Raw genomic sequence first — 16,283 nt, 5'->3', positions numbered from 1 at the left:
AAAGTAAGAAAATCATCACACCTCCTCACCCCCAAAGCCACACACAGGAAAAAGCCAAACCCCAGGTCTTCAAGAGCTCTCACTAGGACTCCTTTAAAGTTGTTTCTCTACCACTCAGCCTGCCCACAACACACTGATGGCTGGAATAAAGACAAATGGCATTCCATAACTAATATGGAAAAACACTGGTGTCTAATGAAATCCTTATACTCCAGCCAACAAATGTTACAGCACTAAAGCTTTTCTTCTTTTTAACAGCACAAGTACATGCTTTGTCTACAGCATTTGAGACATCCCTTTCTTTGGTTTACTGATGCCAGGGTTGTGAGCACATGCTACTGCTGTGGTTTCTCACAGCAGGACCAGAACAGTATCTCAGATGACTGATGAGAAAAACATCAAGAACAACTAAGGAAGCCTCAGCAACTAACTGCTCTGGAAGTTATAGACTATTTTAAATTTTTGTCTGAATACCACAATCCTTGGTGTAATTTTCTTCAATTCACAAAACCAGTAATTAGAGCAACCCTTCTTGCATACTTACACTTCTCAGACAGTTGTCTTTTCTATGACCTATAGGAATAAAAATTGCGGTTTATTTATTAATAAATTAATTATCATTTATAATACCGGTATTTCAAATTGCAATTTGTCTTTTGTTCTTACTGATGGCAAATAAATCAAAAGTATATATGTGAATATATGAAGATATTTTCTTAATAATTTTAGATAAATGCATACTTTCAAGTCAAGGCAAACCTCAGGAAGGAACCCCCAGCCTTCAGGACCTCTTTCCCACCACCCTGTAGCCTACTTTTGAGATGTAAACATCTACCAAGTGCTTCTAATGTGCTTTGTTTTGACTTAGCAACCCTTTATAGAGCAACAGGAAAAGTGGCAATAGCAGACATGTGCACAGGGATCAGACAGAAGGTCATCAGACAGGCAGGTATCTGAGCACTTTTGTCCAGTCAAGAAGCCACAAAAGGGCTACAGAAATTTCTCTTAGGAGAGAGTTACCAAACAAATTTTATTCTGTCCTATTGGACCAAAATTGAGAATTTAGATAGCAGGTGTTTCTGGCTCACACAAAGGCTACTTTGCTGAAGATTCTAAGGGAGAAGAATAGTAAAGAGATCTTCCTTCAGCAGTTTTATGATGTGTATGTGTCTCTTTCAGCTGGAACAGGCACTTTACTTGAAGCAGAAAAATTATACAGGTTTTGTCTTAACACACTTTGCCTATGTGATCCAATGCCAGCATTCAAAGATCAGAGACCATCAGACCACAAACAGTGCTGTAAAAACAAAGACTAGTATTTCAGTTGTAAAATCATTTTTTATTGTTACAAATATACATATGAATAAAATCCCTTCAACCTGTAATGTAAGTGGGTAGCCGTGAAATTTGCATCCCCTCCCTCAAAAGCTGAAACATTTTTACAGATGTTGAACTATGTTTCTCATAGAATGACACATTGAAAGGAAGCTAATATGCAGACAGAACCAAGGAAGGCCTCCAGAAAACACCAATATTAATAAAATTTCAATTGCCCTCATTCCAATCAACTATGTACATTAATATACGAATGTGGAAGCATACCATGGTTATACGTAATCCAAATCCTTCTCTGTTGTGCTTTCTGACGGTACACACATGTAAGCGTTGGAGCTTTATGTACAGTAGGAGAACAGGAAGAAAGAAGGTCCCTATGGGAGAATGTAAAAACCATACCCAAGCATTTAATATATATAATCTATACAAATTATTTTATTAGTGTGCTCTTTTAATATAATTACAATGTGCAATTGCATACCGCAAGAATATATTTATAGGTAAGTCACGTGCAGATATGACACATTTACATTCAGCAGTACAACACATTACCTGCTGTACAGTGTATTAGTGTAAGACAGTGTCCAGTTAATTTGCTTTGCTTTCTAAATGCCCTAATGCAGGGCACTCTTTGTAGCTGCTTCAGAGAAATTCAAGTAGAATACATGAAAGAATAGCTGGCTTTAGGCAAAGGCATGGAAAAGAGTGCCTTGCACTGTACAGACCAGAAATTAAGGGCCGAATCAATGCCAGGTGTACTGTAAATCATGATTGGAAGATCAAGTTTTCTGCATGGAAATGTACCCGTGGTGAAAGAGCAGCTGACTAAAGGGACTGTTGATTGCTGAACCCCGATTGTTATAAAAAGCTCTTGCGCTACAAAGCACTTGTACTGATTGCTAAATAAAAATAAAATCTTTATCTGCTTCTTCGCCAGAGTCACTGGACTTGCTTCCCTGATGGCCGTCTTTACTTAAGGACCTCTGCTTCAGTTCCTGGAACTCATGAGACTGCTGCCCAGGACTTCTTTTTGCAGCTGCATAAAACAGAAACAGGACTTACTAATGATTGCAGAAGAGAAAGGAAGAAGAAAAAATAACAATAAAAAGGTCATTAATACACATGGGAGCTGCTCCTGATACCACTGAATTAATTTGCACTAGTAGGAGTAGCATAGGTCCTTTAATTTTTTCACGCCAGAAAAAGGTGAGAAGAGAGAGTTTGAGCAAGCTTTATTCCACTGTTGTTTGGCAAGCAACTTGAAACATGACACCTAGTATTTCACTGTGACATGGATAAACATTACAGTTAGAAATGGCCTGGAGATTTTATTTTCATCTACACCACTTCCAAACCAGAACAGCATTCTTTTTTCCAGCTGGGATGGATCTCAGAGAGAGCACTCCTGACTGCTCAGGCTGATGTGCCTGCTGTGCACCCCTCAGACCAGTGATGCACATCTCAGGCAGGCCTGTCTCCCTTGCAGGACACATCTGTGTTCTCCTTTTTGACTCAGCAGCTTTGAACAGGACAGACATTCACCTCAGCATCCAAGTTACCCAAACTGCTTCTCCCTGCCCCACTACACTGCCAAGTCCCAGTGTCCTCTCTGTCCCTTGATTAGAAGGACACCCCTGGCTCTGCACCTTGCTGTGCTTGGCAATGGGGAAAGCAGGAGGCCATATTCATTTCCCACAATCTAAATGCAAACAGTACACATTTTTTTTCACCCAGCACTCTGAAATCTCCATAAAGCCAGGGCTTTCTCCAAACCTAAAAGTTTCAAAATAATTTGGAAAAGAAGGTTGTAAAACCTTGTTGAGATTCCTGATCTAATCAGTGGCCTACAACAGCTATGGTAACAAGATGGTTATATACATCAACCAGGGTGACCTTACCCAAGGACTTGATAGCATTACAAATCTCATACTTGCACTTGAAGTGAAACTTCAAACACACAGTGGCTCTTAAATGTGACCTTGCTGCAAGCCACCTCACTTCACTCCCACAAAATTGAATGTTGTCATTACAAGACCTTCTTTGCTCCACCATTTCAGGTAGGGATGGTTGGCTTTGGTTCACACTGATCCTTGTTCCTGACCACTTTTGTGAATACGTCTCTTGACAAGTCACCAAGAGCTGCTGTGGCCCTGCAGCACGACCTCTCCTTCCCCATGTACCACTCACCTGTAGCCTCACCACTACAAGGGACAGCCTGCCCTGTCCCCAGCATGCAGCTCCAGCCACAGCAGCAGCCGGCCACTGACCATCTCTGCGGCCATTTCCAAGTGTGGCAGGCTGTGTTACAGACTGCTAGGAATGTGGGAAATACAGAGAGGGATCCCAAGGCAGCCAAATAGTTCTCCTGAGTCCAAAATACCTATTTTCTCATTTGTGCTAGCTGAAATATGTGAGGAAATAAGGGCCAGCAGCTACACACTCACTGCATTCTTGTCCTAGCATTAAAGTTGGGAAACAGGAAGGGAGTTTGAGAAAAGTTTTTAAAGCCATTTCATAGAACTGGAGAGGATTATCCTGTAAAAAATATTCAGGCATTTCTACCTTCCAAAACATCACTGCTTTTCAAAGAAATAGGTGCCTGGAAATTTTTTGAGTCATCCTTGATACCAGTACCTCCTAATAATTACCTGGCCTTTGTCTGGCCTTCACTAACTCTTCAAAATAAACCCAAAACACATCCTGCAGCAGCCATTTTAGTTTATGGCCTGATAAATATAGGCAAGTAGTTTGCCTCATAAATGACTGAAAGATGTATCAGGCATTTAAGTTCCCATAGTGCAAGCAGGCTTCTGCCAGAAGAGCTTACCCTTGCCTCGATGTTGAACTGTACAACACAGGTGACCTGCAGCAGTCTATGGCAGGATCTCAGCTTGCAAAACTTACTTTGTCAGAGAGGTATCTCAGAATGAACTAAAATAATTTTATTATGGTAGCGTGGGGAGATTCCCAGTTTGGATGGACTAAGTTTGATTCTACAATAAAAAAGGACAAATTTTGGGCTAAGGAAGGGTTATGTGATGTCTTATAAACAGAAAAACTGTGGGTAAATGAATTTGCATAAGATGCTCAAATACACAATTGAAATACTTTAGAAAGAAAAGTAATTTTGAACAACTGTTTAAACCAACCATTTAAGAGGTAAAGAAACATATAAACATGTACCATTTGAGAACAGGAGCTTTTATATTTTAAAAGCACATAAAGGAAATGAACATTTTTGCAGTGTACTGAATAAGCTCACTGTGAGTCAAAGCTGCTCCTTCGACTAACAGTGCTGGGCTTGGGTTCTTTAGGTGGTATTTTTCTTTGCTTTTGCAACTGAAAATCAAAGTAACAATAAATAATCCAATTTACCCAGTTCTCAAATGGTTTTGTGAGTGATGCACTGAAACTGGCACTAACAATATTCAAGCTGAAATGTTTTTTGAAACACTAAAGTGCATGATCTTAGAAATGACAGGTGTGCAAGCACAGCAAGCAGCAGCCAGCCTACCTGCAGTATGCCAGTGTTGCTGCACTGAGCAGTCACAGATTGCAGTGAGTGCTCTTCTGCAGAGGGGCTGCATGTGCTAGATGGGACTGGTCACTGGCGTTGACACAAAGGAAAAATGCACAAAACGTGTTTTATCTGCGAATTTTTTCATGCCATGTAAATTTCATGAGGGCAGAAATATGTTTAGAACCCCATGAGATTTTTACCTTTCTCATAGTGACAAACCCATACTCTTCTGTAGCTTCTTTGTTATTACCATTTCTTAACAATTGTTAGTGCCAGTTATCAAGCTCCACCTTGATGAAAAATGAAAACTTCTAACCAGAAGTTGGCTGTGCCATCCTCTGCCCAAGCACATTAGCTTCCTCTTCTGCACTGGTAGAATACTGCCCCGGAGTGGTTTTCACGCTGCCAGATGGCTTGGCACAGTCAAGAGCTGCGTCTCTTTTTTGACAATCTCCTGTTTGTTCTAGCAAGGAAAGGGATTTGTTTATACTCCTTAGCTGTTCTGTAGGCCCACATACAGAAGGTAATATGAAAATTTTCACTCATCCAACCCATTTAATCAATTATTCAGAGAGCAGTAATCAGTACGCCAGTTGCTTGTTTAAATGCAGTCCAGATATCTTGAGGTGTTGGTAACTGCAGCCCGATCTCACAGCCGTGCAGTGCAAAGAGGTATATTTTCAGATTGTCCCATGAAGTACAGTTAAAATCATCAACATAAAGAAATTTTACAATCTAGTATCATCTAATTTGTAGCTTTATTTCACAGGAGATATAATTTTGTTACTAACTCGGACAGATTTGCAGTGATTTACCAGTTGCAGAAATAAATTGAACATGCTAGCCTGAAGAGAGGCAGAAAGCAAGGACAGAGGAATGGCTAGATGAGGAAGTAGGACAATAATGAATAAAAAAGAAAACATGAAAAGGAATAAAAATAAAATAAACAGATTTTACTCTTTCCCAAACAACTTTATGCAAAGCCCAGCAGCTCCTTAAGGACCTGGCAAGTCTAAACTAGTATTGATTAAATATGTACAGTGCCATGTAGGGCCAAATAGAAAATTCTGTGTTTGAATGGAGAGGTTTAAGGGAGCAAGAAGTAAGAAAGCACAGTGCCTGACTTCTGTTGCTTTTGGCAATCTGGATCATCTGAATGATGACAGTGGGCTCTGTAGGCAGTACAACTTCTCAGACTTCACAACCCAGCATTACGTAGCTGCCTTAACTTGTTTTTTCCCATTTTATGCTGTGAAAATCTGCTGTCAGAGTGTGAAAGGGCACCCATTTGTTTCACAGCTTAAATGACGGGAGTCACCCTAGATGTCTTTCTTGAGGAGAGACCCAGGTAGGAAGACATCTCACTCCCAGATTTCAAACATCATCACTTGTGCCAGCTAACACCATGATGAGCAACATTCCTGTGACTACTTCTCCACATACCCTATGCTATCAGAGAAAGCTTGAGCTCTTCTAAGAATCAACTCCGGGCATGAAAAGGCATCAGCAAAAGTAGAAATCCAGTGCACACATGAAAATCAGCAAAGAGAAGAGAGCAGCCTACTGTTGTGTATAAAAGATAACAAGTACCAAGCCTTGCCCTGGCACACAGAGACTCATTGCACAAGGATGGGGAGGTGAACTCAGTCACATGCAGAGACCCCACAGAAAGGAAAACAAAGAGAGCAGTGGGCTGGCTGCAAGGATCAAAGTTATAGCTGCTTCCCTGGAAATGTGCTGAACCACAGAGCTGCATTTCACATTATTGTGTGACCAATATCAACCAGCATCTTAGTTCAGACCAAACCAACCATAAATGTACACAACACATGAATCCCTTAAGCGTTTAGTTACATTATTAATACCCAGGGATTAATTGTTTATTTGATTTGATCAAAGGAAGATGGGTGGACTGAATAGGTGCTGAATAGGTGACCAGATAAATTTTCCTTGGTTTTTGCACCTTCAAATGCATAACCCTCTTCCTTTCCAAGTCAAAACAGATCAGGAGACATTGACACATCAAATTTCACTAGAAGACACCAGGTTACACAAATACTCCTACCTTCTTGAGAAAATGATCTGACTGAGGGGCTGCTCTGACCATCTTTTTCTTTATCAGAAGGAACTTTTTTCAGCACTGGTGGGAGCAGGGCAACTTTTGGGGAACTGGGGCCGGAAGGAGACTCTGGAGCATCCTCTGTGGAGTACCACGAACAAAAGGGTGAGAAGGAAAAATTATATCTACACTAAAGCTCACAGAAACAGTTGTTTATGATGGACTAAACTTCAACACAATAGACAAACAAGAAACAGCCAGAACCTGTGTCAGAAAAATAAGGATTCAGGAATTTACATTGTATGTAAACAAATTGTATAGACATGGAGTCCAGGTGAAAGACTTTTAGCAGTCAAAGAGAAGTTCTCATTTTCAGCATTTTTCATGTGTGTTGCTATTGTAGTGCAAATAGAAATTTGATGTGACCATGCAATTAACCTGCAAGACATAAGTAGAAATTTGTAAAGAACAGCTGAAAAAAAAATTTGGATGGATTTCTGGAAATATTTGTTCTAGTTATATTTTTATTGTTCTGAAGCATAATAGAAGTCCTGTTTCATAATTATAAGGTCTAAAAGTGAACCAGGGAAACAAATTACATAAAAAGCATTACGAAACTCTGTACTTCCATGAATAACTTCCCAGTGCATAACACAAGAGCATCCATAAAGAGTTGCTAAAATAAAAAATACTTCCATCTTCTGGACTGTGAAAAAATCTGAAACTTAAACTCAAATCCATATTTTAAAACCATCTGGATATCTTGTTTCTCTAAAAGGCTGGATATGGATTATGTAAGGCAAGTTGACTACTGTCTTTACAGTCCTTAAAGGAAGACCTTTTCAGTCTTACGTTACACAGGCCTCATTTGGATAGTAGGGAAGTACAGCCACAGTGGATTACTTAAACTGCTTTTAAGTTTCCTTTTCAAGAAGTAAACAGTGGCATGTGTACATAACAGAGGAACTAGGAAGATAGGTTAGCATTGACAGAAGAACAAAAGGAAGTCAGAGTATCATCTGTATTGCATATTTGTAAAAAGAATTAATTCAGTGGCATACTAGAAATCAATCAAAATTTATCTCTGCTAAGGAGACACCACAAAGAGTCAACTGTTTCACTTTCAGCACAGGAAAGTGATGAGCTTCCCAAATACAATTTGGTATGAACAGATACAACAATTCTTGGACCTTCTCCATGCATTTGATACGCCTGTGAGGCCACTTGCTTGGGAAAGCTCAATATCAACACAAGGAGGAGCACAGTGATTGGCAAACACAGCTAGATAAAGACTTTCCGTCTTTGACAATTTGTGAACATCCGAGCCGTGTTCATTTGCACCCAGATTACTTAGCAAAAAATTTGCTACTATTTGTGTGGCCATGCTGCTGGAAACAACAGCAAGAACACAGAAAGGATGATTGCTTGGTTTTTTTCATCACGTTGCCTGGGCATCCTTAGGCAGTAGGTTACTACAAGTACCAGGACAGAAGTTAGACTGCAACAGAGCTGTGCTTCTTTTACTATCGACCAAAGAGCTGGCTAATTATGGGTAAGTATTAATTACTCCCTTGTGTTAAATCCACAGTATGCTCTCTCTGCAGGAAATAGGAGCTGGCAGAAACAGACAGCTCAGGTCTTCCTGACTGCCTATTTTACATACTAAGCACCACTAAATAATCCATGCCTTCCCTGTTGCATTCATCTTCATGAGCATCTTACCCAACATCCCTCACTTCGATGACTGTTTCTAAAATTGTCAATAAAATACATGTAAATCCACCTAAAATCTGAAGGTGATTTTATATGTGAACAACATTCTGCCCACTGGAGTGCAGAGACTAAAGAAGGCTCAGGTTTCACATTAAGGGCAGGGAGGAGGCCGTAACATCCCTTTGACTTCTCATCCTTATCAGAAATTACATCATTCTAAGGTCAACAGTGATTATGGGAAAAGTCAAGAGGGCTTCAAGCTCTTACAGATGGCCATGCTCATATTTTTCACTCCCTGGCAGTTAATGAGCTATATTTGCTGTAGATATTTGGGAAGTCTGTAACTGGCTTTTAATTCTCAATTGCAGTGGCTGTACTTTGCGAAGAGGAGGTTGTGACACTGGCCTATTAAACAGCAGACAGACAAAAGCATGGGAGATCTGCTGAAACATGATCTGCTGAAACATTTTCCACTACCTTAAGATAATACCTGGGCAGGAGGCAGTCTTGCAGGGTTATAAAAGCACAGTTACAATTATTTTCAGTCAAAAGCAATAAGGAAATAAACAAAGGCTAAACAAGGAAAAAGTAAGAGACAGTGGGTTTGTGCAAGTCATTAAGAAACAGGCACTTGTTTGAGGGGCTAAGAGAAGCCTGCCACAAAACCCCAAGGACTTTAGTATATAGAGCCAGGTTTTTAGAGAAAACACACTTATTTTTGTCAGTGCTACTACAATAGGTCTTTAATGCTGAAGCTTTCTATGCTCACCTCTTCTGTGAAAGCAAGCTAACTCAAAACAGCTCTGCCACTGCCACAACTGCTTCTCACACTTTACTCTGGAGGATCACAGATTAAACCATTTTAACAAGTTTATTTGAATTAGGGCAAAAGGAGGTGGAAAAGAAGGATGTGAGTCAAGAGCAAGGCAATGAAGAACCTGTCCCTTTCCATTTAACTTCTGTTCAGCATGTGGCAACGGGTGTCTCCACCATAGCCCACACGAACAGCACCCCAAGCTGGGGATAACAACGGCAGAGAAGCTTCTCACCAGTACGAGAGGCAGAGCGTGGTTTCTGTGGCACTGTGGGTCGTCCTGCCAGGCTGGGCTTTGTTGACTGCAGTGGGGGCTTTGGACTAGTTGGTGTATTGGAAGAACCTCTTGCCTTTGCACCAGCTTCTGCCTTTGGTTCAGCTTTTGAATTTTTTTCTGATGATGCTGAGATGGAGTCGCCTTTATTCGATGCAAACCGACTCTCTGGAAGGGTCTGCTGTTGCTTAGGCACTGAAATAAATAGACACATAACATAAAGTCTGCTGCAGCACAGAAGGCTCCATGCATAGCTATAGTGGTGTGGAAAATACCACCACAAGCTAGCACATGCACTGTTATGTGTAAGAGGATCCCCAATGTCTTATTCAAAATCACTGCAAGCAAAGCATCTAAACCTGCTAATTTTGACATGTGCTAAGATTTGTGATTCAATTGCCCAGGACAGCAATAACATGTTGTCCTTTTTAATATATTTGGGATGATGGCTAGCTGGACTTTATTCCTCCTTCATATTTCTAGGAGCAGATGGCACAGCCTACCTGCTGAGAAAACAGTGACGGATCAGTGGAAAAAGCCGCTCTTGACTGTTTTGTGTCTCTACAGACGAAAGGTTGGGTTTCCAAGATCAACAGAGAAATCCTGGCCCAGAAAATAAATCCCAAGTGTGTGACCAGCAGGCTGCATCTTTTTATTTGTTGCTTTTAGCAAGCTCTAGAAGAGATTTTGAAACTCAGCCCAGATCAAAGTATTCTTTATATAGTATTTTGATTTGTCTAATAACACTGTACATGGCTTACAGTTTCCACACATCAGTAAGTTTACCAACATGTTGTTTATCCCAGACAAAGACCAGAGTATTTAGAGATCAATTTCCAGTGACTTACAAGCAGTAAGTCAGTCCCATCTAGCTGTGCAAGCTGGTAGAAAGCCTGCAGGACTCCATGTTGCTAACAAACAAAAATCCTGCTCTACTTTCCTACTCTGCAGCTTTCAGGAGGTAGAAGGCTTATATCTAGCAGTTTAAATGATAATCTTGGAACTTGCTTTTTAGCTGGCAACTTTCAACAGTTTTCACATCTTTAATCTCAGAAGAGAATCTCAGACTAACTGAAATGCAGACTGGTAGCCTTGGTACTTGGCAAAACCAAGTGTGTGCTCACAGATGCTGACTTGACCTACCTAGCTGCTATTCCCATTCAGAAAGCCTACTGAACATGGAAGTGCTGAGCACAGACATTTTAATGGCAGTGGGAGGAAGGGAGTGAGAGTGTTTATACAGTTTATACAAGTCAGTCTCCAGTATGTTTTTCCAGCCTATGTAGCTGTTTTCCAGCCCAGCTGGAGTTAAACTCTGGCAAAGCAGACAGCTGTATGGTGCATAGAGATGAGCATGAGTGCCTGACAGGGAGAGTTTGTATCTGCACACATGAAATACTTTCTTGCTGCAAGTGAAACAGCAGGACACTACCTGCACCTGTGCGTGTGTGCATACAAAAGAAGCAGGCAACATCCAGACACAAAGCAAGGAATAAAAGCCTCAAAACTTATTCTCCTTTGGATCCACTAGCTTAGTTCTCCTGTAACAATATTCAGCAATTTTCCATTAACTTTCTTTCTTTTCTTCCTGACCTCAGGCCTTCTAACATTATTAGAACATAGTAATTTAAAATAAATTAGCCCAAGCCAAAGCTAACTGTAGCTACAACAATGAAAAGAAGCCTTGGGGAGCTCTCAAGCAAGAGTGGTAAGGAAACAATTGACAGCCGGAGGCAAAAGGAAGAGGCTAGCGCATTGCAGTGTGGTGGGGGTGAAATGTGTCCTATACAGAGACAAGGACCAGAGACAAGTTGAGGTCAGACAGCCCCAGCTACTCTAATGCCCAAAGTGCAGACTATCCTTGCTCCTCTAACTTCAGTATGCTGTCTTCAGGGGACACATACAGTTCACAAGGTCCTCCTCAAAAGACAAGCAGGCTTTAAAAGCACTGATTTATAGATTATGGCATGCTTTGAATACACTTCTTTTTAAAAGCTTTAAAAAGACATAAAACTTCAAAATTGACATTTGAAGTGCTCAACCAAGATAGCCACATTTGGATTTTGATTTCAGCCTGTTTTTCCAGCCTTTTTTCTGTACGTTTTAGCAATTCTGTGTGCCAGGCTTGCAGAGTACCACCGCTGCTGAGAAATCAGACCTGGATTTCCTAGTTCAGACCACTCTTTTCATGTAGTAAATACAAACCACCAGAGCTGAATCCCTTTTGAAACCTTCACTGGCCAGTCCCCAAAGTATACATGGAAACCAGTCTGTCAGCCTTGTTCTCGGGTGGCTGCAGTGTGGCACTGCCATGTCAGGGCCCAGTACTGTGGCTTGACAAGGGCATGGAAAGATGAGGTGCAGAGGGAATTGGTGCTGTAAGCACTGCAAGGCTGAACACAATTTTGTACACAATGGAGAGCTTCTTTGTGCACATGAGCAGTGTCCAGGGGCCTCCACAGCTTTGCAGACAGCCCTGGCTTCGATCAGACTGGTTAAATCCTGGGAAGAGCCAGCTGCCATTGACTATGAGTCAGGACTGCTGACAGACTGTCAGCACTACTGTCAGCTGAAAGTCAGCACTACTCAAGTTACTATGAGCAAACCTAAAGCTTGAAAACTGGTCATATTTCCATCCTCAGATATATTGAGCACTTCCACTTCTTTGTACACAGACATTTCTGCTGGCTCTTGGGTTGAGCTTCAGCTTTGCTGATCCTGTTAAAAGCCAGCCTTCTTCCAAAGGAGACCCAAGTACTTTCTCTCCTGGGCAACAAGAGTATAAAAGTGAGCCATAAACTCAGCCCTAGAGCTGACTTCATAAGAAGTGCCATCCATAGCACAAAAAGTGAGCTTGTTTCTAATGCTCTTCACATAGTGTAAACTCCTACTTTGCTTAACCAATTGCAGACATTCAATCTAAAGAGGGAAGTGAGATTCTGGACATCGGGCATTTTGCGTTTTCCAGGAAGTTTATACCAGGAAACTTATACTGTACCTGTACCACTTCCATCCAGTCGTTCTGAGCTCACTGTTGTGTCAAATGACTCTCTGGGAGTTGTGTCATTCCCAAGTTTCTGAAAGAGTGAGAAAAGCTCTCAGGTTAGTAATACATCTGCAATTAATACAACTCGGTGGTCCTGTTAAGAAAAACCTCCTAATTTGTAAGCCATGAAGCTGAGAAATCAGTGACAGTAAGAAATGGTGCATTCTCTCTCTTTGTTTCAGATCTTGGAGAGCTAAGTGGGAAGGAAACTACCCTGATTTGTACCTAACACTGCCACATGCCTATCAGAGCTGCAGTGACACATTGCCTCCTATGTGTCCCTAACATAGCTCTGTATCTAAAAGCTTCTTGTTTGAAATGAAAACCTTTTTCTGAATATCTAGATTTTGAATATGACTGCTGAATTGATCTTATGCTCTTCTACACAGAAAAATAACTTCTTATTTTAGATAAAACTGCAACTACAGAAGTAAGCAGCACTCACATATTTACAGGATTCCCCTAAAAATGAACAGACCTTATTTACTGAGAAGTTTTTAAAGCTACCCATCAACAGCACTGCTGGGTGCTCAGTCCCCTCAAAAGAAAGGGAACTTCTGGTTTATGTGCTGATATTTTGCCTTTTTTCAATTGTCTATAATAGGTTTTTAATAAGGTTTTTTATTGTCAATAATAGGTTTTTGTCATGTCATAGCTAAGTGAGGTTGACATCTGTGTATTCCATCAGTAGAAGTTTAGCTATGCAGCACTTGTAAAAGAACCAGCCTCCTTTTACTGCCTTACCTGCTACCAAAGCTTAGACAAAAGGACAAATGAGAGGATTCAAAAAAAGCACATAGAAGTAGATGCAGGATATACTAAGAGAGAAAGCCTTATAAAGAAAAGACTAGGGATAAAAGTGAGGGTTTTTTTAAACTGTAAAAGTAGGGATAGACTTCTGCAGCCAGGCAGCTTCAAACTTGATCTTTATTTGCTATTTCAAGACAGTGTGGCAAATGACTTAAAGCAAATAATTTGTTCTGGCGAGCACTGCATTTGGCTATATACCCACGCATAAATAACACTGATGTGTTCAGGTCACTGCTACTGCTCCAACACCAACTCTGACTGTCCCTCCCATAGCATTCAGAAATCTCCACCATGTGTCACACAGTGTACAAACTTGATCACTGCCCTTTAGGGGTTATGATCTGAAAGACTGCTAAGTATAGCATGTAGTCAAGAATGGGACAACAGGAAACGTATGAAGGAAGATAATGGCTACAAGTAGCAGGAGTACATATCTACTACAGAAAAATTGATGTATTTAGAGTGAAAGCAGTATTTCAAGTACAAGCACCAAGAAATGATCTCTAAATACCCATCCTGGCCATGTGCCTTTCCTGTGCATTTCAAGAGAAGATGATTTTGGGGAGTGATGCAGAAGACAGTGTAGCTGGCCTTACAGATTCATTGATACCTCCACTTTGCTTATGTAATTTTACAGCTCCTAAAACAAAGCCACTCTTCAATACAACAAAGAGATGGAGATGCTGGGTGTTTGCCATTCCTGTATAAGATCTGGCAGGGTGATGCTATCTCCCAGCCTCTCCTCTAAGAACAGGTGAACACTTAAAATGGCACACTGCATTAAGGAGGTTGCTATTAGAATAATCATTAAGCTTCCTGTGCTGTAAAACTACCCTGATACAATGAAGTCTTCTGGACATATGAACTCTAGAAATGCTGGAACTTGTAGGGCCAGAATATTTAGCTATGGTGTCCATACGGATAAAACAAAGTCACTTCCAAAGAAGTATTAGGGCTTTGTGCCACTGGGTAGAAACTCAGTTTTGTTCCTATTTCTCGACTGACATTGAGATTTTGGCTAAATTCTCACCTGTTCACCTCCTAAAGTTACAAGTTTCTCTATAAGACTGTCTTGGCTATATATATTTTTTAAGGGAATACCACTCTCCTTTTGCTGGATTTTTCTTCTGTACCTTGGAAAAAACACCTTTTTTTACAACAATCTTTTCATAAAATGTAAATTTTCTTGAACTTTCACTGAGAAACTAATTTCCTTATGCAAATACTGAAGAAAGATGCATAACACTTAACTACAGTAAATGACTTAGGAGAGCTGCATGACTGTATGAAACTAATTTCACTGTAGTTCCTTCCTCCCTCTCTAGTTATGGGACAACTGGGGAAATATAACCATGTACCAAGACAAGCAGAAAAGCCAGTGCTGGCACCTATTAATGTGGTACTTAAAAATTCAATTAGGATGTGAGCATGTTTGGCTACCTACTGTACACACATTACAAACAGCTTATGGTCCCCAGACAACACTAAACACTGGCAGCAAAAATATACCCTGAAAAGTCAGATCAATGCAGGTGAATTCATCATGTAGGTAAATAATGCCCAGGCTGTGTTTTTAATAGGAATTCGTGCAAGTCTGGGAAACACTGCAGAGTTAGGTGCCACTGTTAGGGAATAAACAGGCTATGAATGATGGTTTCCTTGCGGGCCTTGCTCAGGTATTTAAAAATCCAGTGTGTAACACTAGATGGAGCTAAAAGATCTATTTATGTGTGCCCTGAGGCAACACGGATCTCCAAATACTTGACTCTACCATTAATGCCAATTCCCACGTTGTATTCTAAGCAAAAGAAAACAAAAATGCATTTACCATCTTTCCATCTACTCTGCACCTGCTCATCACTTTTATCTGTAACAAGACTGTGGTAGGGTATGAATGAAATAGTAAATTCCTTCTGGCTTTGTTTTCATGTAAAATATAAGCAGCCATCTGTACCGTAAAGGAAAATACAATTTTCTATCATGCTGAAATTCTGATAAATTTGAAAATGTTACAGAACTTGATATCATAACCATCCTGAATAATGTAGCAGTAGGATGCTGTCTTCTGCAGCTCAGGTGTCAGGATACTGTATGATTTCCACCTTCATGAATATCATTAATAAAAGTGCAAGCCTAAATTATTTGATATTGTGATGGATGAAGTTTGTGAAAAATGCTTTTGAACAGCAGTTCAAATTTGTCTCCTCTGAGCAACATTAAGGATAGATAACTCAGTACTCTGCTATGTACAGATTCCTATGTCAGTTCAGTTTTATTGTCACTCTTTTATATATGTATATGTATAAAGACATAGTTTTCCATTCCATAAATATAAAATTGTACAAAAATAAGATCAATAATATTATTTTCTTGTAATTTAAACCTGAAATAAGAGGAGTAACCTTTCCAACCAGTAAATAAGTTAAGTGTGGTAAAAAAACCACCCCAAAACCTTGGAATAGGCAACAACTTTTACTTCTGAAGGATGAAATTAAAGTTTCCAATTAATGTTATGAATGCTCACCAATTGAAGAGAACTTTTACTTTCCCCACTTATAAAGAAAATTACACATGCTAATATTCTACCTCAGTCATGTCCTTCCAGATTTGACTCACTGTAGATAATAAGCATTAAGAACCCAAAGAGCACCAAGCATACACAATTATGCACTTGTAAAAATTCATATAATCTGGAACAGCTTGGTATTTTAT

The 16,283-nt window shown here is 40.2% G+C and overlaps 1 protein-coding gene across 7 annotated transcripts in view; it reads right to left on the bottom strand.

Moving 5' to 3' along the window:
• Positions 1-1,318: 1,318 nt before the first annotated feature.
• CARMIL1 (capping protein regulator and myosin 1 linker 1) overlaps positions 1,319-16,283 on the bottom strand; it is a 191,893-nt gene continuing 176,928 nt past the window's right edge. For 4 of the 7 annotated variants that reach the window (XM_068194254.1, XM_068194260.1, XM_068194213.1 and 1 more), the window contains 5 exons: positions 12,714-12,792; positions 9,677-9,910; positions 6,921-7,055; positions 5,172-5,318; positions 1,319-2,371 (listed from right to left, as the gene is read on the bottom strand). In XM_068194254.1, the coding sequence (XP_068050355.1) occupies positions 2,235-2,371; positions 5,172-5,318; positions 6,921-7,055; positions 9,677-9,910; positions 12,714-12,792 (732 nt within the window). In that variant the 3' untranslated portion in view covers positions 1,319-2,234. The remainder of the gene's footprint in view (positions 2,372-5,171; positions 5,319-6,920; positions 7,056-9,676; positions 9,911-12,713; positions 12,793-16,283) is intronic. The other 3 variants (XM_068194269.1, XM_068194233.1, XM_068194244.1) reach the window with 1 other exon arrangement.

This window comes from Anomalospiza imberbis, chromosome 1, assembly GCF_031753505.1.
Source record: "Anomalospiza imberbis isolate Cuckoo-Finch-1a 21T00152 chromosome 1, ASM3175350v1, whole genome shotgun sequence".
Taxonomy (NCBI): domain Eukaryota; kingdom Metazoa; phylum Chordata; class Aves; order Passeriformes; family Viduidae; genus Anomalospiza; species Anomalospiza imberbis.
The sequence above is the reverse complement of the archived record's forward strand: the minus strand, read 5'-3'. Positions and strand labels throughout refer to the sequence as shown.